The 22,681-nt window shown below is 44.0% G+C and overlaps 1 protein-coding gene across 1 annotated transcript in view; it reads left to right on the top strand.

Moving 5' to 3' along the window:
• Nucleotides 1-16,372, top strand: part of HORMAD2 (HORMA domain containing 2) — a 73,467-nt gene extending 57,095 nt beyond the window's left edge. The window contains exon 13 of the mRNA XM_036741379.1: nt 16,268-16,372. Within this exon, the coding sequence (XP_036597274.1) occupies nt 16,268-16,372 (105 nt within the window). The remainder of the gene's footprint in view (nt 1-16,267) is intronic.
• The last annotated feature ends 6,309 nt before the right edge of the window (nt 16,373-22,681 follow it).

Here is a 22,681-nt window from a genome sequence, read left to right as displayed (position 1 = left end):
GTCCCAGGCTCACAGGGTCATAAATCTGGAGCTGGAAGGAGCCTCAGAGGCGTCTTGTTTTACAGATGAAGGTGCCTGGCTCTAAGGAGGCTAAGGGACGTGGCCACTTGTTCCTGTGACTCTTCTTTCTCTTGATTCTCCAGTTCCTCTAAGTCTCCTTTGCTAGATCCTCTTCCATACCGTCCTCTCTCCTCAACCTCTTCTTTCCTTACAATGCTTTCCCAGACGTACTTTTCTCTCTGCACTTTTGATGAGCTTACCATCTACCGTGGGTTTGATGCTCATCTCTAGTCACATATGCACATATTGACATAGAAGCGTGTGTATATCTTCAGCCCTCATCCCACACTGTGAGCTGCCACATTTTAGACAAACTGGATGTCCTAGCATGTCCAAAATAGGACTCACTATTTCCTCCCTCCCACTCTTCCCTCTTCTGAACTGCCTTAATACTGTCCAAGGTACCACCATCATATTTCCTGTCATGAAAGGGAGCCTGAGTTCAGATCCAGCCCCAGACATAACTAGCTGAGTGACCCTGGACAAGTCACTTACCCTCTGTCTGCCTCAGTTTATTCAGCTGTAAACTGAGGATAATAATGGTCCCTGCCTCCCAGGGTGTTGTGAGAATAAAATGAGATGGTAATTGTGACCCTCTTAGCACACAGTGCCTGGCACATGGTAGGCCCTTCACAAACGCTTGTTTGCTTCCTTCCATCTCTCACCAATGCTTGATAATAAGGATCTTCTTGCTTGCTTGACCAGTGTGGCAGAAGGAGTCACAGTCTGAGGTGGTATTTGGACCCGGTGCTTCTGATTCCAGAGTTGATACTTATTTTTTTGGAGGGGGGAAGGCAGGGCAATTGGGGTTAAGTGATTTGCCCAGGGTCACACAGCTAGCAAGTGTGTCAGGTGTCTGAGGCTGGATTTGAACTCAGGTCCTCCTGACTCCAGGGCCAGTGCTCTACTCACTGCGCCACCTAGCTGCCCCCGTTGAAACTCTTTCTATGGTACTGGGTATGGGAAGTTACTTCATTCACCTTTTCATCATTGCCACTCTTATTACAGTTTTCACATATAATATCTGTACGGTGGTATATTTGATAATCCTATCTTGTCCACCTTTACAGTAGTCATTAGAACAATACACAGAACAGAAAACTAGCAGGAGAGAGGCTTGTCCCAGGGTGAAGGGTGTCATGAAGACAAGGTCCTGATTACAATAATGGCATAGAGGGAGCTTCGAAGCCCGTGCAGGCTGAGCCTGAGCAGGGCCAGTTCTGGTTCTAGGTTGGCCCCCTACCTAGAACCTAGCCTACCTAGGCTTTGAGCGCTGCCAAGTCCAGGTTCCAGGTTCTTTATTCTCTGGGCTTGGTGGTCTAGCTGCATTCAGAGAAGAGCCTCGCCAGGCTGGCCACAGGGCACTTGGTAAGGCTAAGGCTGTCTGCTGAGGTGTAGAGTGGCCCCGGTCTGTTCCAGCGGTGCGAGTATCCTCAATGATGAAGGCATAGAGCCTTCAGTACTACGATTTCTTATTGTTGTTATGATTGTTATTATTAGCAACAATAAACATGCCTGAAATACTTTCACATACTCTGTTTATGGCTCTTCCAATCCCTGGCTCCTTTCAAGACTCAGCTTAAGTCTCAGCTTCTGCAGGGGGCCTTTTCTGGTCTCCCAGCAGAGAATGCCTGGTTCTTGGAGAAGGCCTTCCCTCTACTCTCTGGAGGGAGGCAGTGAACAGGAGGATTCAGGTTCAGGTTCCATCTCAGTCACATACTGGCCCTGGGCAAGTCAAATCCCCGCTTCTGGATCTAGGCAACACTCTAGCATGATGACTTGACCTGACCTGACTTTGTAGAGGGAATTTCCTTCCCCTGAAGCTCCCTTTGCCAGGGGAACCACAGACCCAATCCCCCTCCCACTCTGTATGTCCAGTACTTATGCCTAGTACTTCCTGAAGGAAAGGGCTCTTTTTGCCTTTTGTTGTATGCCCAGAGTTTAGCACAAGTCCAGTGCATAACAGGCACGTAATGCTTAGTGATTGACTAGTAACAATACATTTTCATAAGACAAATATTGAAAACCAGCACTTTCAGTTGAGTGGTAACATTGGTTGTTGTCTATGAGGCTAGCTAGACTGAAGCACAAGTCTAAGTCATAAGCCTTAAATGAATCAAACATTTGTTGGAGCTCTTCGTAGGCCTCAAAAGTCAGGAAGGGCCTGTACATGGAGCTGATCACAGCAAATCCATTCTGTTTGAAATATTTGTTGATAAAATGTACACTTCTCCACTGAAAAAGGTCTCATAAAATGTGTGTATATGTTTTCCTCGAGTCATGTTTTCCTTAAAATATGCTCACTCACTCATTAGTGTAGACGTGACTAGCTGGGATGACTGTAGCTTCTCCATTGCCTTTCTCTAGAAAAACAGTATTTCAGGGCCCCAAAACAATGAGAGTCAGTGAGGAAAATGAGCTACTTCTGAAAGAAAAGCTCATCTGTGTGGGCCAAAACATCTGGATGAAAACATTTTAAAAACTTGATTACCTGGATTTTTCACTTTCCAGCTCAGTTTATAGCATTTCATTGACATGGCATCAGAATCACTAGTTTCTAGCACCATCACTTTTTGATAGCACTGAACTTACAGTGCACTCCCGGAAGAGAGCCATTGGAGGAAGCTTTGGGCTCAACGTACAAATACATTTTACTAATTTTATCTTAAGACGTAGATTTGGTTTTAGTCAATAGTATTGACTTTCTTTCATTTATGGTGCTTCTGATATCACACAACCCTTTCCATATTCCTTTGTTAGTTCTTCATGTTCTGAAGCTGAGAACTTTCCGAGATCACCAGGAGCCTCTCCCTTCTAATGGGCTTACTTTTGGGTTAGGATTTAGGATATTGCTAATCAAAGCATTCAGCTCTCTGCATACTACAGCCACCTCAAGATAAAAGGGGCGCAAACTCCAGATATGAACCCTATTCCCAGAAATAGCTTTCCCATTTCTGCCCCAATTCCAAATCTTCTTTGTCTGAAAACAAATTTAGCCTTTCAATCCCAATCCAAGAAATGACTGGACTTTTGTTTCATTTTAAGCCAAAACATTCCAAGAATATCCCACTACATTCCTTGGAAGCCCAAATAGCCATTACAGTGCTTTCTGTCCAAGATTCGTTCCCTTCAGAAGTCGAGCACTGTGTCCCTAGACCCTTGGGTGTCCATGACAAAGAGAACAGGCCCTAGATCATCTCTTTGACCAGGTAGGTAGGTGGGTCTGAGGAGCTTTTTCAGACGTCTACAATATCACCACCAAGGCTCAGGCAGTAGGTGTTGGAGTACATTTCACAAAATCTCTGATGACCTCATGAGCAGAGAGAAACCAGGTCTCTCATTTTGGGCAAAGCCTAAATATAAGACTACTTTATATTTATGTAGTGTCTTTTTTCCAAGGAACTCCAACCTCTTTACAGACGTTATGTCATTAATCCTCAAAACATCCCTGTGAGGTACATGGCAAATATTATTATCCCCATTTTTTATGGTGGTGGAAACTTAGACAGAGAGAGTAAAGGGCTTGCTTACGATCACAGAGCAAGGCAGTGATGGACGCCTCTGATTCTCCATTTAACCAACATACCATGCTCCTTCTCCAGAGGAAAAGAGCCAGACTTTTTCAAGCATATTAATTGCTTCTTGGGTGGGATTTGGGAGGATAAATTTCAGTTTGGACTGAAATGCCTCTTTTAAGCATTACTAGAATGTAAGCACCCTGAATATTTGACTGATTTTTTTTTTACTTTTCCAAGTCTAAGGTAAACATTCTCAAACAAATGTTTCCCTCAACTTAGTCTAATTTCCCTCATGCCTATTAAAGGCACACCAAAGAGTGAGGCCAGAGTTTGAAGTGAAACAGAAACAGGTCTAGGAAAAAGGGAACCTCCCCTCTTTTCATCAGCCCTATAATCTGACAGTGAAAATATCAGGGGAACTGAGTAATTCTGAAGATAATGTTTTTGCCATAATGAAAATTCCAAAATTAATCTTGGTTAATGCTAATGTCCAATTTGAACTTTCAGATATAAGAGAATCCCATGCTTTGGTCGATACACTAGGATTTTCAGTGCAATATCTATCACTGCAGAATTCCTGTAATCTCCCACATTCCTCCGTCAGGCTCTGGAAGGCAGACTCATAGCCTGGGCTCTAACCTCCTACCCCGTGGATGCTTCTTCCATGTAACCCTATATTTGCCAAGAACATGGAAGGGAACCTACTAGAAGACCTAGCTCAGAAAGGGACCTTACATATCATCAAGGCCAAACACCATTTTACAGATGAGGGAGCTGAAGCCTAAAGAGGGCAAGTGACTTGACTAAGGTCTCATAGTCAGTAGCAGATCAAACCTAGCTTCTTTGATTAGGGGGCCCATGCTTGGCCTATAACTCCATTGCCTGATGGTTTGTAGGTTTAAGTACTTTGAACTAGAAAGGGAATGTAAATAAATACTCTTGGTGGACACCAGTGTCATGCTTCTCTATCCACTTACATGGGTTGGGTGATCCTATCTAGTGTCCAGGCTATGATGGGCACTTGGATAGTCAACTTGTCCATTAGTATATATGTGTCTTGGACAGTTGCTGCAAATGGAGCATTGAGTTGGGCCCAGAACTGAACAGAGGAGCAGGTTGGATTGTCTTTGGGAAATTACTCAGTTCTTATAATGACCCCAAACTTCTTCCTAAAACAGGGGTTCTTAATCTTTTTTGGCAGTCTGATGAAGCTTATAGTCTCAGTCTCAGGATGATATTTATAAATGCATAGGATAAAAAATAGGATTACCTACTAAAGAAATTACTTCTACTGAAATGCAGATATCAGCATATTTTAAAACACAAGTTCATGGTCCCAAATTAAGAACCACCGCAAAGAAAGTCCTATTTTTTTTAACAGTAGTATTTCCACGTTGGTGTTGTATAGCAGTGATTCATAGAATACTGTTTTCTCTGAAGAATTAAATTTGAGGATCACCCAAAGGGAGTGAACAGGGTGTATCACATGTTTGTTATGATTGTTCATTCGTTTCAATTGTGTCTGGCTCTTCATGACCCCATTTGGGGTTTTCTTGGAAGAGATACTGGAATGGTTTGCCATTTCTTTTTCCAGCTCATTTTATAGATGAGGAAACTGAGGCAGACAAGGTGAAGTGACTTGCTCAGAGTCACACAGCTAGTAAGTGTCTGAGGCTGCATTTGTACTCAGGTCTTCCTGACTCCAGGCCTGGTGCACTATCCACCGCAGTGCCACCTAGCTGCAACACATGACAAATGATAAGTTATGAGAGAGGAGTGATGTAAAGGATGTCATCTGAAATGTTCAGTAGAGAAAGATATGCTCCTCATGTGGCGAGAGTGAGGAATACTCGACAGACAGTCGCTATGTGAATGTGAGGAAGCCCCCAAGGTTGAGTAGACCTCATTTGGTGAGCTTGGGCCAGGCAGGCAGCAGCCATGGCTTGGGATGCATGTCGCTGTGCCATCCCCAAGGGATAGGAGCCCAACTGGAATATTGGAGTATGGTGTAAGGGCAAAGGAGGAAGGCAGAAAGGGTGCTGGCACCCATGGTGGCCAGAGGATCCCTCCACCCACAGAAAGCCCCGCCCTCCGCCTTAATCAACTAAGTGCCATAGAGAGAACTGCTGGGGAAATATGAATCAATCCAGCTCTGCAAAAGGAGACGATGTCTACAAATTATTTACCCCCTTCTTCATCCCCAATTAATTCAATATCCACAAAGATAAGAAGCATAAAAAGTCCAGTTCCTGGATAAGCAGCACTTTTTACAGCAAACTTTTCTGTATAACTGGGGATACTGGATTAATTTCCGTTCAGCCAGCGCCATGTAGGTTCTGGACAGCCGAAGATGGAACTTCCACAGTTCTGGCCTTCAAAGAGGTTGGTCTTCTGGGGGTTGGAGGGAATATGAAGTACCCAGAGAGGAATATTACAATGTAGAGTGTGGTGGGACCACAGAAGGGAGCCAGAAAAACGTGCTGCAGCACTGGAGGTCTCCAGAAGAGGAAGCATCTGAGCTAGGCCCAAAGGAGGAGGAGAATTCCGCAGGGTGGTCATGGGGAAGGCAGGCATCCCAGGACAGGTGCAGAGGCAGCTGGGGAGCAGGGCAGGGTCTGGTGGGCATGGTGGGCATGAAGGAGAAGGGAGGCAAGCTCCTGGGGGAGGGACACTTTCTTTTTTATTCTTTCATCCTGAGCCTTCAATATAGGGCCACCAGGTACTGCAAGGGATAAATGTTTATTGACCTGAATGGATAGAGAAGTTGGAACCAGATCGTAAAAGGCCTTAACTATCAGGCAAGAGGTTTGTGTTTTATTTTATAAGGAATAGGGAGCCTCTGAGGGCTTTAGAGCTGGAGCAGGAGGTGACAGCGGGCTGTACTTGGAGATGGAAGTGACCAGCTCCAATTGTGCCTCCCAAACTCACGAGCTTGGTCTGTGGCCAACGCCAAATCAGGGAGCCTCTCTAGACCTCCCTTTCCTCAGCTGTAACACAGATAATAGCAGCTAGCCATTGCACCTGTATCTCAGCGGAGGAGCAGACAAGAGAAATTGTGTAAAGTGTTTTGCAAACCTTAAAGTTTGTAGAATAGTAATCGGTAGCATTTAGCTATCACCTACTATGGGCCCAGCGCTGTGCTAAGCACTTCACACATATGATCACATTTGATCCTCACAAAAACACAGGTGAGGAAACTGAGGCAAAGGGGAAGTGACTTACCTGACTCCAGGCCCAACCCAGCACTCCATCCACTGTACCACCTAGCTGCCTAATGTGTGTATGTGTGTGTGTGTGTGTGTGTGTCACATATATACACACACAATACACATACCCATATGTATGATATCATCATGGTCAGGCCAGCACCTAGAAAGATTATTTGGGTACCTGTGTGAAAGATAAATGGACAAATTGGCGATGGATGTCAGGGGGGCCAGTTAGGAACCGACTCCAAATAATTCTGGAAGTGTGTTGAGGATCTAACCTACAGAGGGATGTCTTTGTGGCTGAAGAGAAGGGGACAATCTGAGCTATACTACATCTGATTAGAAGTTTCTTCCTCAGTAATAGAAGAATGTGGCTTCAGAAATGACAAGGCCGTCTTTTTGTCACTTGGGAAAGTGATAACCTTCCTGCCTAAACTCATTTAGTCTTCTAAATGCTCCCTCATTTCTTTTTTTTCAAAACCAGATTCTAAGCAAGCACTTAAAGATCCAATTTCCTCTTTTTTCCCCTTCCCAAATGAGTGAATGTAAGGAGAGACCTGAATATCAGGGTAAGTAAATAGGAATCAGAGAGTCTCAGTTGCAAGGGACCTCCAGGACCGTCTGCTCCACCCCAGACTCGTACAAGGAAGCCCCCTGCTCAACTAACAACAAGTATTCATATGCACTTAGCTTCCACTTGTCATTTCTCCCTTTGTAACAGCTCCCCAGTCCTCCTCCTTTTCTCTTCTGACGCCATCAGTGCCATGGCACAGCCCTCACCTCATGCTTCGACTTTGGCAATAGCTGCTTCCTTGAGTCTCCCTCCATCCCACTCCGGGCTCCATTCCCTTGTCAAATGTGTAGGTCTGAGTAGAGAACTCCACTATTTAATAAACTCCAGTGGTTCCCTGTTCCCTCCAGCATAAATACAAAATCAGCTTGTAGTTTAAAGCCCTTCATAACTTCCTTCCCTCCTACTCCTACCCCTCCAGTTATAAATAAACATTTATTAAGCACTCACTATATGCCAGGCACTGTGCTAAATGCCAAGGCTACGAAGAAAGTCAAAAGACAGTGCCTGCCCTCAAGGAGCTCCTAGTCTGATGGGGGAGACAATAAGCAAACAGATGTGTACAAATAAGACATAGGCTAATCAGGAAGTAATGGGGGGGGGGAAGGCTTCCTGTAGTTGGGACTTGAATGGCATCGTGGAAGCCAGGAGGTAGGGATGAGAAGGGAGAACATTTAGGCAGAGAAAATGCCAGGAACCGAGAGAAGGAGTGGCATGTGTGAGGAAGAGCCAAGGACCCGCTGTGTCTGGATCACAGAGAATGTATTGGGGGTAAGGTGGAAGAAGACTGAAAGGCAGGGGCCAGGGGTGAGGGAGCAGGTAGTGAATGCCAAGGAGAGTATTTTTGATTGATCCTGGAGGCCAATGGGAGTCACTAGAGTTTATTGAGTAGGGGATGACATGGTCAAATGTGCTGGAGTGGGGAGAGACCTGAGGCAGCAGATCCACTGGCAGTGCTATTACAGTAAGCAGTGCTAGAGGTGATGAGGGCCAGCACCAAGGCAGGGCCAGTGTCAGAGGAGAGAAGGGGATGTTTTGGAGAGATGTTGCTGAGGTGATCTCCACAGGCCTTCCTTGGCGACAGAGAGCATATGGACAGTGAGAGATGGTAAACAGTGCCTGGCGGACTGAGAGAATGCTCTTATACTTTCCTACCTCCACAGAGCTTACAGTCCAGTGGCACTGGCTTCCCAAGTGACACTCCTCTTCCCAGCTCTGGGCATTTTCTCTGACTGTCCAGCCTGCTGGAAACTCTCTTCCTCCTCATCTCGCTTCCTGACTGCCTTGGCTCCCTTCGAGTCTCAGTTAAAATCTAACCTTCTGCAAGAAGCCTGTCCTGATCTCCTTAAAGCTAGTGCCTTCCCTCTGAGATTACCTCCCATTTCCCCGTATGTATTTTGTTTGTACAGAGTTGGTTGTATGTTGTCTGCTCCCTTAGACTGTGAGCTCCTTGAGGCCGTGCACAACCTGTTTTCACCTTTATGTCCTCGGCATTTAGCACAGTGACTGGAAGGCACTCAGTAGGTGTTTAATAAATGCTTATTGACATAACTTGACATGATGACCTCAAGTGCAGGGAAGGTCGATACTGTGTAAGGCAGCCCTGTCCACTGGGGGTAGCTTGGATTGATAGGAGGTATTTCTTTACCTTGACCCAAAACGTTTCTCCCTTACTCCGAGTTCTGCCAAGCAGAGCAGATGATCCTTCTGCCACCTGACAGACTTCATATGCTTGAGGCCTGCTCTTGTAGCCTCCTGAAGTTTTTTTCTTCTTTGGGCTCAATATTTCCAGTCACTTCAACTGGCAGGAAAAAAAAGGAGATGAAAAATCAGAAAAAAACTCTTCCTTCCCCTGGAAGCAGCAGGCATTGGCTTTGGATTCCTAATTCTAATTCTGGCTTCTGAAAACCTCAGGTACTGCAGAGAATAGCAGGACTGGCCAGAGCCCCTGGGATGCCCCCCATATTCTGCTAGGCTTAGGCGACCCAGCAGAATTGGAGACAGGACTGCATTTACAAAGGAATATTGTTTCATTTGAAACTTGGTAGTTCCACCACAGCATGGAAAATATTTATAGGTTGGAAAATATGTACAGTATGGGGTACTTTAGCTATATAACCCAACTGTATTTTCATAGCATAAACTCCTCTGCCACTTACATTAAGCAACATTATATATTTTTTTAAGAAAATATATTCATAGCACTCTGAATTCCACTTTCCTTGCTTTTGACATGGGTAAGAAAGTAAAAAGAAGACATAGCATTCCCAACAAGGGCTAAAGTATAGAGAAGATTGGTCAAGACCTCCAGAAGACAGAGAAAAAGGCCCAGTCAAAAAGACTGGGATTTGCTGTTCTGGGAAGTGGATCCTAGAAAAGACTTTTGGAGATGCTTCTCTGAAAAACAAACAGACGAGGGATGAATGCTGGAGAGAACCTTCTCCAACTATAGCTTTAGTTGTCCATGGAAGGTCCTTGTCTTCGCTTTTTCTCTCACTGATGATTCCAAAAGATTTTTTAAAAATGATCTTCCAGACTCTAGAATCTGTCTTCTTTTGGTCTGCTATACCATATACCCAGGCTTCCATGTGGAAGAGGCAACTGTGAAAATTCTGAGCAGTATGGTGGACACCTAGGGTCTACCCCAGGCAAAACTGTGAAAGGGGTACAAAGCAAGTACTTGAGTCCCTTACCTGTTGCTTGGCTTACCCCTACCTCAGCTCTCACTTCTTTGGCACTTGAGACTCCCTCCCTGTCCCCTCTTTTAGGAAAATGAGGAGCATCAATGTATATCAGAGGTAGGTTGGTATTTTGGAAGAACGAGGGCCTTTCTGGGCCCCACGAATCACACGTCAATAAACAAATGCCTTGTCTGCTTTCTATGAGGTTGGTCCTGCCACTGAATCTCTAGCTTATTTAAATTCTTCAGGTGCATTTCCTGTGGACTCACCTGGTCCTAAATCAGTAAAATATTTAAAATAATCAATAGATTGATTTTGCATAGTTTAAAAGAAGTCAACTCTCAATAATACAGAAAGTTCCTAGCATCCGGAGTGAGAAGATAGAATCCCTTAAAGATAATCTAATCCAACACCCTCATTCTACAGCTGAGTAAACCGAAGCCTAAAGAAGTGAGAGGACTTGGCCAAGGTCGAACAGTTAAAAAGTCACAGAGCCAAGATTCAAACCCAGCTCTTCTGGTTCAAGGTCCAGCACTCTCTTCACCAAAACATGCCTGCCTGTTTCTTGTCTTCTGTCAAAATGATCTTCCTCCTTCATTGACCAGCTCAGGTGCCAACTCTTCCACTAGGAAGCCTTCTAGATGTGCCCAGCTAACCTCTCCTTTCTCTCATCTTCCTTGAGCACCTTGTCTGGATCTCTGCTTTGCTTCTATTACATTTTCCCTTGGGTCGGCCTTATTTGTATGTGACTCAATCCCATCTTCTAGAATAGAAGCTCCTTGAGGGACAGGACAGAATATTTTCTATGTTGGCAGCATTACTGCCTAGGAGAGCATATAGCAGGTACTTATTAAATGTTTGGATTGAAAAAAAGAAAGCGCTTGAAGAAGTCAATGTGATCGTTTACTGCAAGTGTTAGGAAGGCAAATGGAAAGAAAGACTAAGTGCCTGGAGCAGGAAAGCCTGTGGTTCACTCAGAACAAAGAGGCTGATGAAGAAATAGGAATGGCCTATGTTAGAGAAAAATGGCGTCTTGGAAGAGCCTTCCTGCTGTCATGAGAAAAGTCTGTATTTACAAAGGTTACAAAAATACTTCATTTATTGCTGAGGACTTGTATGAAAAAGTTCATGTTACTGTAATAATTTGTCAATGAACTAGACCCGGAATTGAAACAGAGGAGAAGAGCAGGCTAGATGACCTTTTGGGAAATAACACGATGTTTCTAATGGCCCCAGGGAAAACCCTGAAGCTCAGGCCCATCTTCTCAACACCTTCATTCTAATGGTGATGCTCTGCAGCTTTGACTCCTGGTAATAGCACAGGCACCAAAGAATGGAAGGTGTGGGTGCCACAGGGTGATGAAGGGCATACCTGGTGGCTGTGAGTCAGCGGTAACACGTTACCATTGAGTAGCTAGGGAGGAGGGGCAACATGGGAGCTGTCATTACAGGGACATGGGCTGGGAAAAGGAGGTGGGCTGGTCATACTCAAGAGATGGAAAACCCATCCATTCCACTTCTATCTATGCAATGTCAAGAGAGGAAGGCCCCAATGCATTGGGTCGTGGGTGTGACTGTTAAGAGTGGTTGGTACAGTATGAGAAGGCCTGGATGGAGATGCTATGTGTCCCCAAAGGGAGTGGGGCCCTCTGAGGTAGTATCCCAGATTCATCCTGTCAAATTGGAGCCTTAAGTAAAACTTAACCCTTCACCATGACCAGCTTTCATTGAACAAGAGTTTTCATTTCTTTGATCCTTTTCAAGTGAATTTGATGTTGATTTAAAGTGAAAGTTGGATTTCTTGGAAATGAAATGGTTAAGCTTTACCCTGATATGGAGGAAGTACTTCAGTAAGTGAAACAAAGTTGAATACCTATCTCTTTAGTCTTACATCTTTCTTCGGAGATCACCCACAAAAAGTGGGCTGAGGCTGGCAGATGATAGAGGGCCTTCAGTAGAATGTGAGCACTTTGAAGGCAGAGATGATTTCATTTCTGCCTCTGTATCCTCAGTGGCTAGTATACAGTAGGTGCTTAATAAGTGCTTGTTCAGCTGAATTAGTCTCATACCAGCACAGTATCGGGGAGGGAGGTACATTTCTCTATGTAACTGTTTCTATAATTAAGCTAAAGGCAAGCTGATTTTTGTCCCTACTGAAGGCACTTTGTAGAGAATTATATTCAAGCCTGTGACCTACATAGCAGGTCTGTGAGAACCAGTGTATTACATGACCGATCCTATAGCTGCTGCCTTTATCTTTCCATCTCCTTTTTGAAGAATCAGCAAGCCTGTGTCAAGTTTGGTACATCTAGTGACACCATCATGTCACTGCCTGTAGGTTTCCTCTACTCATGCCAGAGAGAAAGATAAAAAACCTTTTCATTTCTATCATTATTTTTGTTGTGGGTTTTTCTTTGCTTTTTTCTTTCAAAGTTTTAACCTCTACATATCTGAGTTGTTACAGGGTTCATACAGAATTACCTAGGCACTTGAAAGTGATCAAGTAATGGATATCTTTTAAATAGATTTTAAAAATTCCCTTAAATATCAAATAGTGGTTTTAGGCCATTAAAAGGTAAGGCAAGCCAGCCTCAAAGCACATTCCTTCATCAGCTTTCCAGCGTTGAGGAAAGGAACTCATTTCACAATCAAGCTTTCACCATAAAGAGCTAGAGGGAGACAAACAGATTAGAGTAATAAACACATCTGTGTAATAAATAGGAATGTGACCAATGGCAGCCTCTGGCCAGAATTGCTGCTGCTGCCTGCAAAGAGGCACCCTCTTAAATCTTTATCTGTTGAGGAAAATGTATCTCTTACTTTTTAACCTTCCCATGCTGCCTGGAGGGAGAAAAGAGAACCAGTTCTGTTGACTTAGATCCCAGCCCTCCACTGGGCATCAGAATGCAGCCTACCTGGGATTTTTAGGGAAAAAGCCATAAGTGGCTGTTGCCAGGTGGCATCCTCCTGGGCTTGGATAGATGATTGAGCTGTCATTACAATAACTGATTGGAAAAAGTTCAGAGGGATCACCTCATTGTCAATTTCTGATCATGTGAAAAGATGGCTGCTCTTGGTTTGGATTATCTAGACTGGCTGCCTGAACTAGAACCAAATATGCCCGGTGGCTCCTTACTTTTGGTAGGTCATGGAGACCTTGCTGAAGCAGTAGGTGGGGGCTTTCCTCTAGATTTTAAATCTCTTTTCCAAGGAGAAGCCTGTGACTTTGGTCAAGATCCCTGGTGGCCCAGGATGTTCCACTGCTCATGCCCTGCCAGATTTCTGCCTTCTCTGGGCTAATTTTCTGCTTCAGAGAACTAGCAACAGTTATAAAAGGAGAATGAGAAAGAATGAAGAAAAACAAAAATAAGAAATATAGAAAATGAGAAAAATCACTTTTCTGAGACTCTCCCACAATAGGGATATGTCAGAGCTGGGTAGGGCCTGAGAACAGGGAATGTGAGGGCTGGGAGGGAATGTCAGAGCTGGGATAGACCTTTGAGGTCATCTAGTCCAGTTCTCTCTAATTATAGGAGGAATCTGATGTTGTACCTAGGTAGAATTTCAGATGCCATGGTACGATGGGAAGAAGGAATAGTTAAGGCAGATATTTTTGAGTCTGAGAGCCTTCTCAGTGTCTCTAAACCCACCAGAGGCGGTGTACCTCCTCCACCTATGTTTAAGGGTAGGCCGGTAGTTCTCAGAGGGACACTATGTGAGCAAATAGATTATATGAACTAAAATAGAAAATCCTTGGTGTCAGCTTCATAAAGCAGAAAGAATGTTGCCGAGACTCTTCACAGAAACATATGCAAATAATCTATTTCTTTGAGAAAACTCCTTTAGAATTTATAGGCAAAAGGATCATCATCCTTCAGAGTTCAGCTAAGTAACTGTTTTGTGTAGAGTGTCTGACAACGACCCAGAAGATTGTCTTTCCTTAAATAGAGGGAGCGATGCATCAGAAGACAGTCATCTGATGTAGACTGAATTATCCACATTTTCAGTCTAGACTGTCCCAGACTCACTGGACATGTGAACACTCAGTTTGCTTTGGCCTTACAAATGTGGCTTCTGTCACCCAGCATAGTTATTAGAAGGACGAAATACACCTCCACAGTGCGGTTCTCCAACATTCTTTTACATGGATTGGTTCAAAACCATTTCCAAAGAATTATAGACTTTTACAGCTGTTGAAGATGGCAGTGATCATCTAATTCTTATTTCACTGGTGAAGAAGGAAAGTTGATTCGTACAGATTATAGTCAGCCTACTTCCCTCCTCCCTCTGGGTTTCAGTTTCTTCACTGGTGAATGAGATCTAGATAGGACTGAGGCCCCTTCTAGGTGTAAAATTCTATGAGTCTTCATAAGAAATGTCCTCAGGGAATCACCTCTGCTCTTGGAACTGTTTCTGAACCTTCTAGCTTCTTATAAACCAGTGGCAATTTCCAAGTCTCACCATCTTGGGTGTGGTATATGTAATCAGGGTAAAATTCTGACCAACTCACTGCAATAAAATTGCTTTTCTGAGCTTCCCAATCAAATTCTGGTTTCCTGAATAATAGAGCAGAGCAAAACTCTTAAGTTATTAGGCCAGCCTGTCATTTGTGGGCTCCAACTTACATGTCTCCTCTTCTGAAAAAGAGAGACACCTATCTGTCCTTGTTACCCTGTGCCAAGATTTAATAAGTGGCAGGATGATCGGTATTTGAGTAGCAAATATCCCCAAATGAGGTTTCACACAAGCTGAATTCTGGCGTGTCATTTTTCATCTAACCATACTGTAACGAATTCATTTTCTCAATAAAGAGGTTTGTTTTGGTGTTTGGTGTTTTGTATGGCCTGATTTCATTTCGTCCAGAGTAGGTCATTCTAAAATTTTACATACGTAAGCAAACCAGTGATTTGATAAGAAGTTCTATTTATTTTTTCAGGGTTTTACTGTTTTAAACAGTCTAGGCTTCAGTTGAACCCAGAGTGAATTTGAGTGGTTGTTCCCGAGGGCTGGTATAAAGCTGCTGTGACCAATTATCCCGATCGCTTTCAAAAACCAAAGAGAAACTGATTCTTGAACTAGGAAAGCGTCCCTCTAAGCATTTTGGTCCCATGCTGGCATGCATGTAAGTGCTCTATTCCCTTGCTGTGGAGGTTGCATGTCTTCGTGCTGGGGTGGAAAGAGAGCCAGAAAGACTCGGGTTCAAGTTCCCCCTGGGGCACATACTTTTCTTGCAACCCTGGGCAAGTCTCTTAACCTTTCAGCTCTCTAGGCTGTTGTCTAAGAAGGTACCCATCTTCATTTGTAGAGACTTTCCTCACCTGGGAGTTCCCCATCCCACTGAATTCACCACACATCAGAAGTAGTAATAACTTGTGTCAACAAAAGGCAAAGGAATATTATTATGGATTCTAGTATATGCGGCAGCCTTCTCCCGTTAGGTACATTGGAAAAATCTTTTTTATAATTTATCGTTCCACCGCCCCACCCCCCACCCCCAGGAGTGGGGGCCGTGCAGGGTCGGGGAGAGGAAGAGAAGTGGACATGGAAAACCCTTTTCTCCCATCTAGTGGTCAGAAATGTAAGTGTCGTAAGTATTTCTTGGAATGAGGGATTAAGAACTGGCATGGCATGGAGAAATAATATACCTGACTTTGCTCTTAGCGAAGCAGGATTCTAATCCTCCCTAAAGCTGAGGAGAATGAGAGAAGAGACTTGCTTGTGGTGATTCACCCTTCACATAATGTGGAGTGGGGGCAGGGTAGCTCTAAGGGGTGAGATAGGGTGCTGGCCAAATTCATTCATTCATAGGAAAGGCAAACCTAGATAGATGCCTCTGCTAATGTGTGTAGAAATCACTCGCTTTTCCCCCCTTTGAAGCATTTTGGCTTCAAAGCCCAGAGCTGTCCTGACCTATGGTCAGGATTTTGCTCCCCTGTTGGCTTCACACCTCAACAATCAACCCTCCCCTCAAGAGCTGGATGTACTGAATTCACTTGTGAGAGCCAAAGAACTGTCCCCAAAGTTGGCTGCCTCCAGGGGACTCCAGCTCCTGAAACTTGGAATGTCAGCCTCTGATCCTGGCAGCAGGACTGGCATGCAGGGCCAAACCAGCCAGCCCATTGAAAAGCAGGTTGGGATCCGTTATACAGCTCGAGGGATAAAAGCCTGGTGCCTCAGCGCACCCAGAAATCGCTGCTGAACGTTGTCTCTCTCTGGTGATTCCCACAGATTCAAAGGCTGGAATTCGTGGACAGTCAGCAAGGCTTTGTGGTTCCCAAGAAGAGGAGAAAGGTCAGCGAGCCGGTGAAAGTCATCGTCCCCGGCAGAAAGTGAAAATCAGTCACCTTCTTCGTGTTTGTTTTTGTCTTGTTGATTTCATTGTGCAACAGACCGACATCAGCTCTCTGGGTAGGAGATTGAGCCTTGGTGGCCAAGACCTTTTGGCTGGTCTGGAGTTATGTTGTTTTCCTGAATTTGTCTCTCTAGCCTCTTGCCACTGTGGTTAAAGGCCATGGTGTCGGGCTAACTTTGAGTTCACTTTGGGAGAAGGGAAATTGGCCAGAGAGCAACAAAGTCAGCAAAAGACCGCCCTGGGTTACAGTTACCACAGGCTTTAGCTGCAGACAAGCACCCATTGTGTGCGTGCGTGTGTGTGTGTGTGTGTGTGTGTGTGTGTTTGTGTGTGTGTGTGTTTGTGTGTGTGTGTGTGTGTAAGTATCATAGCTGCCCTTCTGAAAAGAGAAAAGACTACCAGGAGATGCCTTAACTTGTTGTAACCTGTGGGCCAGGAGCCTGATCTCTTGGCTAGAATTCCCACCAAATTAAATTGCAAAGGATGTGTGTGGTTCTGTTCTGCCTATTGCAAGTCAGATTTAGGAGTTAACGTAGATCTCAGCCATGACCAGAGTAAGTTCTAGACAGAAATGTGCCCCTCCTGTAAAGCTGCTCACATCTGACCTGTATCTCTCTTCTGCCAACCAGGCCCAAGGCAAGAACAGAAATTTGAGGAATTAGAAAGCCTGGGTTGCAGGCCCAATGTGGAGTGACTTTTTTTCCCTTTTTCTTCTTTTTTTTTGTGGAGTGACTTTCAACAAGAACTTCAGTTTGCCCATCTATACTCTGCTGCTCTCTGATCCCTCCTCTTTGTAGAGATATTTGGTAGATCTAATGAACAGTATTGTATGAATAGGAAGTAAATGAAAAATGTTATTTTTTCCTTTTGAAGGTGCATATAACACTGAAATTAATAATTCAATTAAAAATGAGAAAGACCAATAAGACACTGGATGTGTAATGTATCTGTATGCCACCAAAATACAAGATATTGTTCTGCTTAATCATCTCTTTTATGCTAAGTAATGTGTATTCATCCTGACCAAGGGGAAAATCAGTCATCTGGCTTTGAGGGCCCCCTCACAGGTATGCCCAGCAGCCAATAGGAGGCTATGTTTTTTGATGGGATGGACCTGGGGATGGTGAATCCCAGTGAGTACCCCTTGGTCACCCATCCTCCCTCCTCTGGCTATGCATAAATAGTGGGGCCAGGAATACTGCAGCATCTGTACCTGGAGGGAGGACCAATTGTCCCTTCTCATCCCTGGTCCTGCTCATTTAGGGCTTTGCTACACACCATTTTGGGGAGGAAGCCTGGACTGCAATGGGATTGTTATATTCTTAGCAGAGCTGTGTCTGGAGTCATTCCATTTCTATCAGTAAATTTATATAAATTAATTAGTTGCCTAGTAAAAGCAAATCATTTATACTGAGTAGTTACCTTAAATAGAAATGTATAAAATTCCTGCATTCCATCACCAATTTGGACTTTTGGAGTCAATTCTAATTAATGGGAAAGTTCAATTTTCGGCTCATATTTGTGATTTCTCTACATCCAAACCATGGTTGACAGATTCCTGTAGGTCGTAATTTGCTATCTGAAATTATCAAAAAAAAACTTTTATGGCGACTGTCATTGATTCTCTGCCAAGCCTCCTAAAGGCAGAATGAGCCTTCCAACAAATTGAGCATATATGAAGCAGTACATCAAAGGGCCTCAATGTCCTGATCTTGTTCTCTTTATTTTTTTGAGCATGGAAGGGAGAAACTAGGAAATCTACCTCTGGCTGTGTACATAGGGGAAAGGACTCGAGATCTTTTTTTCATCATTAATGTGTTGGTATCTGATCTGATAGTATAGCTTGTACACAAATCACCTCTACAGACCTCAGAGAATTAAATGATGTGAACAAGGTGACCTCATGGGGAGGTCTTCATTCACCGGACAAGCAAATGAGTGCCTGCTATGTTCCCAGCACTCTCTGATTGGGTAAGGTAGGCTTTCATGTTTATCCTGAATGTTAATGGAGTTGATTGTCCACGTGTACATCAAGGAGAAAGAGATCCTCCTTAGGTGAGAGGAAATTAAAATATAGATACCAAACTGGGAAAGAGGGAGCTGGGCCAGGAAGCTGTTGTCCCTCCCCCTTCCGCCTTTGATTCAGTGAAGTGATTAAAAAACTTAAATGATGATAACAAGGAAATCAAGGTGTTGCTAAATGAAAAAAAGTGATACAAGGGAAAGCTGGAAATTTTTCTTGTTGTTTACAGAAAGTTGGTTTGACTGGTAAGAGAAGTCGGTTAGGTTGGTGATTACCCACAACCTTTTAATTCAGGCTGTGAAAACCACACTTTAATTTCTAGTTTCTCCAATCACTCTGTAGTGTTTGGTTTCTTTTAGGTCTTTAGCTATTCTCTGCCAGGAAGGGGTTGAAAATGTTAATCAGTGCCCTGGCTACATCTTCAGGCACATGCAAGCAGAGTCTGTATTAAAACGGCCAATCTTCCTATTTGACCTAAAATAAAGTGTGGATTTATGGCTTTAAACTAATGGGTCTGAGAGATTGTTAGGGATGTCCACAGGTTTACATGGTTTTAAAAAAAAAGAGGACCTTACTGGTAAAAAATGACACAAACCATTGGAGAAGACTGGAAAGAGTCTCCAAGATTTTCTCTTGTTCAGACTCGCACACAGGGCAGGAATCTGCTGCTGCATCTCCTTCAGGTGGCAGATCACCTGGCCTCAGCTGGAGCACCTCTCTAGGCAAGTACCCCCCGACTGGTTCCTGGTCTGGATGGGAACAGAAAAGAAGACTTCATTTGATCCAGTTGAGCTCTGCTGGGAAGTTTCAATGAAAAAAAAAGTGATGCTTTCTGCCTTGAGTTGGTAACTGTTATTAAACTAGAGGGTGTAGGCTTTATCATTAATTAAATTGTTCGGGTGTTGAGAGACCAAGTGTTCCAGGGATGAGCCCAGGTATAGAGCTTTACCTGGACTGGCCAAAGAAGGGGCATTTGTTTGATTAGGACCAGTCAGAGGCAAAGTTGTGAAGATGGGTTAGTCTTTCAAGGACCCTTTCTTACCTTCTTCTGTCCCTTCTTCACATCCCAGAGACCCAGTGCTTAATAGATGCTTAGAGTCTTCCACTCTACCAATCACTGCAAGCTTGCTTTCTAGAGCAATGCCCTTTGTCCCCAAGTTCCCTTTCCCTTCTCCAGCAAAAAGTCCCTTTCCCTCAGGGTGGCTGATCTCAGCAAGTCTTGAGAAAAATGTATCTGATTAAGTTTAATATGAACCTCTATATTTGCATTTTACAAGATGAGCTAGTTAGCTGAAAGGAATGAATCTTTAATAGAGTCGTTTCTATGTAGGTTTTTTGTTGGGTTTGGTTTTTTTGGTTTTGATTTGTTTTGTTTTCGTCTGGGATGCTTTCCTTAACCTACCCTCAAAAAGGCAATCAGCTCTCTGCCTTGTGCCCCTTCCAATGGGGGACTTTTGTTATAGCCCAGGAACCTTCTCATCCATAGCTGGGAGGAGTTCCTTCAGTCACAGCTAGTCTTGACATAGTTTTCCCTGAAAATGACATGGTGGTTGTTTGTTTGTTTTGTTTTGGCAATTAACCAAAGCACTCTTTACCAATGACAATATATTGGTGTGTGTTTGTTATTTTAAGATAGATTTTTTGAGTTAGGGAGCAGCTGGGAGTCATTGAAAAAGCTGTACAATTTCCCCAGGGAAATTCACCACACTCTTCCTCCTGTTCAGCTCTGAGTTCTTCCCAGATACACAGGCAGATTTATGTATTATATATTATTATAATATATATCTTTTACATCTTTATATAACTAAGCCGTAGTCTGGGCAAGAGGCTTTCTTCATCCACTTTCTTTCCTTTGCGTATTATGAGGCCTATCACTTTTGCGTGGCTCTAGGTCTTGTTGGGGATTTCTGTAAGTTTTTATGGTAAAAACAAAGACAAAAATCCCAGTTTTAACCGTGATCTCTCTAGAAGGGCTTTAAATGCATAAAAAAATGCATAAAAGGTTAGTGAAAAATAAAGATGTATTTTTTCCCCCGTCCATCTTCACAGACTCCTAAGGGTCTGGGGATCCAGGTTAAGAAGCCCTGGCCCAGATGTGCTCGACCATCATCCATTATCCAGAACCCAGGCAAGCATGCTGTCATGAAATTGACATATACTATGAATAAACTTTTCTGGGCAAAAAATGTACAAAAACTTTTGCAAAAATGATTCCACTCCCATCAGTACATAGAATGTGTGCACTCTTATAGGCAGCACAAAATCCAGTAGACCTGAAAGATGAACAGCTCTTATTTCAAGAGAACTCAGGAGGGTATCACCTCCAAATAGCAGCCCTGAATGAAATAAGGCTGGTAAATTAAGGCCAGCTTACCAAAGTCAGAGCTGGACACATGTTTTTCTGGAGTGGCCACAGTGATGAGGAGCGCTGTGAAGCTGGCGTTGGTTTTGTAATCAAAGCTAATCTAGTCATCAAATGTGCCTACCAAAAGGAGTGAATGACAGACTCATGATACAGCAGTTACCACTCATAGGAAAACGCCATCAGTGCCTATGCTCCCAACACAACGAACTCTGATGAGGCTAAAGAAAACTTTTATGAAGACCTACAGACCCTCATCATCAGCGAGCTAAAAGAGGACAAGTTTATAATTCTGGGTGACTTTAATGCTAGAATAGGCTCAGACTACCAGACATGGCTGGGAGTCCTTGGGAGGAATGGAGTCAGAAACAGCAGCGGTCAATGACAGAATGGGCAGAGGAGAACAACTGGTTCCAATGGCCATGAAAGTGACTGAAACAGGTGCTGTGGAATGCTTAGAGTTTGGTTAGATATTGAAGACTCCAAGGTTATCCACTGCATTCTGCATCATTGCCATCGTCTTGACTTTTGTCTTGCCACTGGACTCTTAGAATGGGAAGACACCTTAGCCATCACTTGACCCAACTAGTCCTTCCTCTCAGCATCAATCCCCTTTCCATTATCCCTGCTGAGTGGTTACCCAACCTCCACCTGAACATTTCCAGTGATGGAGAATTCAATACCTGCCAAGGCAGTCCATTCCTTTTTTTGGAGCTGAAGCCTGTCTTCCAGTAATTTGGACTTCCTAGTCCTTGTTATCCCTTCTGGAGTCAAGCTAAACAAGTTTGATTCCTCTTCGACAAGACCACCCTTTTTGTATTTCCTCCTGTCCGCTGTTCTCTAGGCTAAATGTCCTTTAACTCATTCTTCTAGGCTGTAGCAGAAGTCACTTTCCCATCCTTGTTGCCCTTCTCTAGAGGTGTGCCTGGAATTAAACAGTGCTCTGCATGTCGTCTGAGTAGGCCCAAGTGCCTGATACTACAGTCTCGCATTTTGGGCACTGGACTTCCCCTAACTAGTAGGAGGGCCATGGAAGTTTGGGGTTTTTATGCTTTTGTGTTCTGTTACACATTCTATCTACATATACCCATTATGTACAGAATGTATGACAGACATTAAAATAGAAAATCATCATGGAATTCTAATGGGAAGACCCTGTTATTATAGGTCTGTAGCAAGGTCCATAGAATGAAGGAAAACAATAATCCTCTATTAAGCTATTAAATCTTTAAACTATCCTAAGAGACTTTGGGGCTGAGCCAAGATGGTGGATTAGAGGAAACCCAGCTGAACTCTCTCAATATTCCCCTCCAAACACTTTAAAATAATGTCTAAAATAAATTTTGGATCAGCAGAGCCAACAAAAGCTCAGGGTGAGACGTTTGTCCAGCCTCAGGCAACTTAGGAGGTCAGCAGGAGAGGTCTGTGGCACCAGATTTGGGAGTGAGCCTGGAGTGGGGCAGCAGCACCAGCAGTGGGCCTTGGAGGCAGTTGTGACAGTGGCAGGAGTTGCTTCAGTAGCTTTCAGTCCAGAGACTGTAAGAGGGTCAGATAACTGGTCAGAAAGAGATTACAAGGGACCCTTTGCTGGCCCTGGGTACAGCTAACACTGGTTGGCCATATACTCTATTGCCCATATACAGTTCTGGGTCATAGTTCCAGGGTAGAGAGGAGTGCTTCTCTGGTCAGTCACAAGAGAGCAGGGGCTCTGATTGCAGCTTCAGAGCCAAGAGGATCCCTATCACTTGTGGATGCAGGAAAGCAAGGGCCCTGGTTACGGTTTCAAGGCGAGAGAATGCTAGGTCTTGTGACTGTGGGGGACCAGGGGCTCTTCCTGCGTAAAGGCCAGAGTGCAGACCAGAAGGGCAATGACCACATTTCTCCCAGGATCACACCACTTTGGAA

The sequence above is a fragment of the Trichosurus vulpecula genome, chromosome 1 (assembly GCF_011100635.1).
Source record: "Trichosurus vulpecula isolate mTriVul1 chromosome 1, mTriVul1.pri, whole genome shotgun sequence".
NCBI classification, from domain to species: Eukaryota; Metazoa; Chordata; class Mammalia; order Diprotodontia; family Phalangeridae; genus Trichosurus; species Trichosurus vulpecula.
Note: the sequence above shows the minus strand (reverse complement) of the source record. Positions and strands in the feature narration are given on the sequence as shown.